At 42.6% G+C, this 4,961-nt stretch overlaps 1 protein-coding gene across 5 annotated transcripts in view; it reads right to left on the bottom strand.

Moving 5' to 3' along the window:
• LOC147895397 (cyclic nucleotide-gated ion channel 2-like) overlaps positions 1 to 3,791 on the bottom strand; it is a 40,638-nt gene extending 36,847 nt beyond the window's left edge. The window contains exons 1-5 of one of the 5 annotated variants that reach the window (XM_087383643.1): positions 3,381 to 3,791; positions 2,932 to 3,203; positions 2,592 to 2,727; positions 1,825 to 2,488; positions 1,438 to 1,653 (exon numbers count right to left, since the gene is read on the bottom strand). In XM_087383643.1, coding sequence (XP_087239769.1) covers positions 1,438 to 1,653; positions 1,825 to 2,488; positions 2,592 to 2,614 — 903 coding nt within the window. In that variant the 5' untranslated portion in view covers positions 2,615 to 2,727; positions 2,932 to 3,203; positions 3,381 to 3,791. Of the gene's footprint in view, positions 1 to 1,437; positions 1,654 to 1,824; positions 2,489 to 2,591; positions 3,204 to 3,380 lie in introns of all 5 variants that reach the window. The other 4 variants (XM_087383640.1, XM_087383644.1, XM_087383639.1 and 1 more) reach the window with 4 other exon arrangements.
• Between the last annotated feature and the right edge of the window lie 1,170 nt (positions 3,792 to 4,961).

Below are 4,961 nucleotides of genomic sequence, written 5' to 3'. Positions count from 1 at the left end.
GTACATGGGCTATCAAGTGGCCATGGAATTTCTGCTACAAAGCAATTTGCTCTTGGTTGAAGAGTATCAGGAGGAAACTCCTCTTTTGAAGCTCAGCCACGTTGGATCTTGCCTCTAGAGTAATAGTCGTCAACCCAGTGCTGTTGGCCACTACCGGGTTTGTTGCTCCAGTTGGTGCCACTCTAGAGACGGCATTGCATGCCTTCACAGGCCTATTGAAGCGGACTTGATGGGTCCTCATGTACTAGAGCTAGAGTGGCTTGCAAGACCCTGATTCTTGCAGTGGGTCTTGTATTCCTTCCTCAAGCAACGAGTGGAGGACAGCAATATGAATCTTTACATCTACAAATCTCAGGATGCCTTCTTCATCACTAGCCAGCCATGTGGGATGATTATATTTTGGATGACCATCATAGACCTCTGGGTGGTTTGGGCTATATGGGGTGGTCTAAATAGGAGAGAAACCCTACTTCTTCTGTGGGAACTTAGAAGGCTTTTAAAGACCTCCTTGAAGAACACAGAATGCTCAAGTTCATGTTTTGGCAGACCAGTACACTAATAATGCTGGTGGAGAGTCTTTGAACAAGCCACTTCATGATGAAATGTATTATTCTCAGCAATACAATTGTGGAGAGAAGAGGATGATTGCCTATATGCAGACTATTCCGCAGGATGGGGGCAGTGCTGCATATGATACCAAGCATAACAATGAGCAGGCTGAGAAGCAAAATGTTTCTCACAATTATTGCCTTGGATTTGCATCAGAGAACGATAATAGACTTGATCAATGTTTGAGCATGCTCACTCTTTCCCCTCATAGCTGTTCACTATGTGAGTCTTTACAGAAGTCCTACCTCTTACAATTTGCGTCTTTCACAAGGGCAAGGACATCTCACAGGTATGCTAGACATCTCACAGGTATGCTAGAGTTTAAAGGAGGGGACTTTCAGCGAGTGCATTTTAGAAACAGGGCTAGCAGCCTAGCTTTTGAAAAGCCTAACCACTCAGTAGAAGACTTTCTAGGTAGATATCAAGATTCCCATTATACAGTTTTAGAATCAATGCCTCATTTTCTATTCATGCCACATGACCCTAGTTGGCTTTCCAACAATTAAGATCAACCTTGAGATAGGCAAACAGCACCATGTGGGAGTCCCATTATACAGTTTTAGAATAAACAATTAATAAAGGGCCAGACAGACAGCACCATGTGGGAGTCCCATTATACAGTTTTAGAATCAAGGCCTTATTTTCTATTCATCACCCTAGTTGGATTTCCAACAATTAAAGATCAACCTTGAGAGTTTGCTCCTTATTGGAATGATCACAGTTAAACATACTGTCTTCACAAATTTTTTCTATTGGACTAACATCATTCTAAAGCAAAACACTGCAGTTTAAAAAACATAATTACGGAAGATGTTATATTGCACTGACGTGAGCTGCAAGCAGATATGCTGCCAAGTTCAATGCAAATCCCCACCAGACTGTGCCAAAGACATAGCCAGTGATATGTTGCATGCGCTGTCCAAGACTGATCAAATGATAAATTTTTGGTATGTATTGAAAAAGAAAACTTAACAGCAGCACTGTCATTACTGATGAAACACGTCCTTCACTTATCATATGTGGTACTACCACCCAAAACACAACCTGGAATACAGGAAGAATTTACAGTTAAGACTCGTATCAGAATGACACTCTCACATTGGACATGCCACACTCTCACCCAAACTTGTACACTCAAAATGCTCAATATGAATAGATATAATAAAAAAGCTTGAACCATTCTCTTTCATTACTTGTGACATATGATTGTCTTACCTGAGGTACAGGCAGAATCACAAACAAGTCAAACCAAAAACCTCCACCGGGACGGAGGTAATGAAGTGCAATTTTGCGAGCATCCCATACAAGATTACCACGACCAATTACCAGGGACTCTTTGGAGACGTAGGCAAGCTTTAATTGTAGGCACATGTGCAGTAAGTGCACTGCATCACTTGCAGTGCGCAGACTTGTCATCAATATGGCAAACGTCCCTTCCAGGTAAACACAAGAATACTGAACAGTCACTGAGACTGAATAGAAGAAAAGTGGATCTATTGCTAATGTAACACAACGTAAAAGTAGAAGCCATCGATTAATTGTCTGTACAGACTTCCGTCGGGGATCTTGTACTACACCAAATATCCATCTACTGCCTGTTTTCTTTCTGCTGGCCTTGTTGAAAGTTTGACTCTGTCCGTTGCAATTTTGACTGTGGACAGGACAAAGCGAAGAACCTGCGTTGACTTCCCAGAAAAGTTGATGATTTTGTTCACAGCTCACTGAATGAAATTGTGGAAGTTCCTTTCTTGTGCAAGCATAGCATGTATCGGCAAGGTCTCGCTTAAGCTGGCTATTACTACCAAAGAACGAGCTATCCGAAGCATCGTCGTGAAAAATGCGATCTCCTTTGGATTTCTTAAATGCCCTATCGAACAATCTGCAGCGATAATATAAAATGATTGAAAAGTAAAATTTAAACATTGATAATGAAACAAAAACACAGTGCGACCGCCAAAGAGAGTTCATAGCACTATTGATACCTTCGAAGCTGAGGAGTTGGCATATTTCAAGCCTGATATTGAACAGAAGGATGTACCTACACCTCAGTAAGAGCTCTCCCTACGAATGCGACATGCTAAAGGAGAGCCTCGGTATGTCGACGCACTCCAAAAAGTTCTGGTAAGAAGACATCGTCCAGTCAAGTATTACAACCTTAAAGAATGCTAGATTTGTAACCTTTGGGTTTGCAGGTCTGTAGTTCACTGTTAACAACTTAATCACCCGACTCTTCTTAGCCTGGACAAGGCGTAGATCCTAGGCAATGTTCAGGAAATGACGAGGGCTGGCTTCTCCTTCTGGTAATGAAATGAAGCAGCTTACTGGAAGGATACAATGAGTGTGGAAACGCTTCACTCCAACAAGTTGCCGTGAATTCTAAAGGAGTTGGTGCGACAGTTACGTAACGAAAATGGTGCTCTCTCGTCGCCTCGCCTCGCCCTCCCGCGCTTGGCCGAGCGCAAAGTGCAGCGCATCTTTCGACAATCTTCTAAGCCATTCCAATGAAGCAGCAAATTGGGCAAAGCTGGGCGGATGGTTGCAAAAACCAACGTCTGTGATAGGTATGATGCGCGCAAGCATGGAGAAGCGAATGTCTGTGGAAGTGTTCATGGTCCAAGGTGTTAGCGTACGTCGTTGGAAGCCTATTTGAAAAACCGGAGTAGCGTACGAAAGAGGGCGAGGAGAGGCAAAAAGACAAGGGGCAAGTGTTTGGGAGATTTGATACAAAAGGGGTATAACATTTTTGCAGCAATCTGTAAGAACTCATCTACCAATTGTTTGCAACTCGAGAGATTGAATCTGTTTGCAGCAATCTTGTAAGAACTCACCGCCAGTACCAATTCTTGCAATCTGTAAGAACTCACCGCCAGTACCAATTCTTGCAATCTGTTTGCAGCAATCTGTAAGAATTCATCGCCGGTACCAATTCTTGCTATCTGTAAGAACTCACCGCCAGTACCAATTCTTGCAATCTGTAAGAACTCATCGCCAGTACCAATTCTTGTAATCTGTAAGAACTCATCGCCAGTACCAATTCTTGCAATCTGTAAGAACTCACCGCCAGTTCCAAGCTTTAAGGATTCCAGACGATGATTGAAGAGCTCGAGAGATTGAATCTGTGAAATGGAAACCGGAAATTGGTGAAGGGCTGCATGAATGAATGAATTGGTTCTTCAATTTTCTTTTCTTTAGCCAGGTAGCATTGTCGGATGAAATGAAAATCTGGGCTCTCGTTAAGCCACGTGTCATAATTTAAAATATGAATTCTAATTTCTTTAATGCCAAGAAACTCCTTTGAATTTCAAACCGTTTCCATCGCCCTTTTGTCTTCATCAATGCTCTCCAGAGCGTTGAGCGTCTTGCTCAGAAAGGTGCCCCAAGCCCCTTCCTCAAGCTTTCTGTTTACCCCTTCCTTAAACTTTCTTTCTGTTTACCCAACCCTCACTCAAATCGAGGAAAGGCATGGCTCGTTATGACAGAGCAATTACCGTCTTCTCACCTGATGGGCATCTCTTCCAAGTGGAGTATGCCCTCGAAGCCGTTCGAAAAGGAAACGCTGCGGTTGGAGTGCGCAGAATTGACACCATTGTGCTGGGTGTGGAGAAAAAATCTACTGCGAAGCTCCAAGATGCAAGGTCTACTTGTTTTCCCTGTGTTGGATTGGCATCAAAAACATAAGATCAGTTTTCGGCGATCGATGTCATAATTCCGAAAAAGTCAAAAGCTAGTGTAGTGAGTGCTTTGCTGCTATAGGTAGTGTTCCTTTCGTTATGGAAAATGGTGAGACCAAGGTACATACTAATGGCTTCTGAGTACGTCAATTTGCCAATTAGTTTGAAGTGTCTCAATCAGCTCACAAAAAGAAGCAGAAAAAGGCTTTCTATCAGTAGCAGTTGTGTTCATCTTCAGGCAACAGCTGCAGAGGATAACACTACCATATTGCCACAATCGACCTTGACAAATGCCCTGTCAAGCACTTCCTTTTAGGTGGCCAGTCATACAAACCTCACTGTAATGTAGTTACCATTGGTCTGGTTTGACACAAAGTTGTAGAAATGCTGTCAATCTAAAGATTCCAAAAAAGTGTTTCTGTCAACATTCAATTGCAAGTATTATAACCCTTCATTTAGAAACATGGATAGCATCTCCCACCCTCCAACTTTGCATCCGCCGTCTCTTTAAGAAGGTCTTAGTTGCATGCTACTTTACTAGCCTGTGTCCTTTTCAGGCTCCATCTTTAATTCTGTGTACAACCATGTCATGGGCTTGCCTGCACAATCAGGAGAAGAGAAAATTAGTCCAAAAGAAACATCATCGTGCATCTTCCTTGCCTATTTTCTTTGGTTTCTACT

This window comes from Dipteris shenzhenensis, chromosome 13 (assembly GCF_047967505.1).
Source record: "Dipteris shenzhenensis isolate YYH24624 ecotype China chromosome 13, Dip_SZ_1.0, whole genome shotgun sequence".
In the NCBI taxonomy this organism is placed as follows: domain Eukaryota; kingdom Viridiplantae; phylum Streptophyta; class Polypodiopsida; order Gleicheniales; family Dipteridaceae; genus Dipteris; species Dipteris shenzhenensis.
This window is presented reverse-complemented; position numbering and strand designations above follow the sequence as displayed.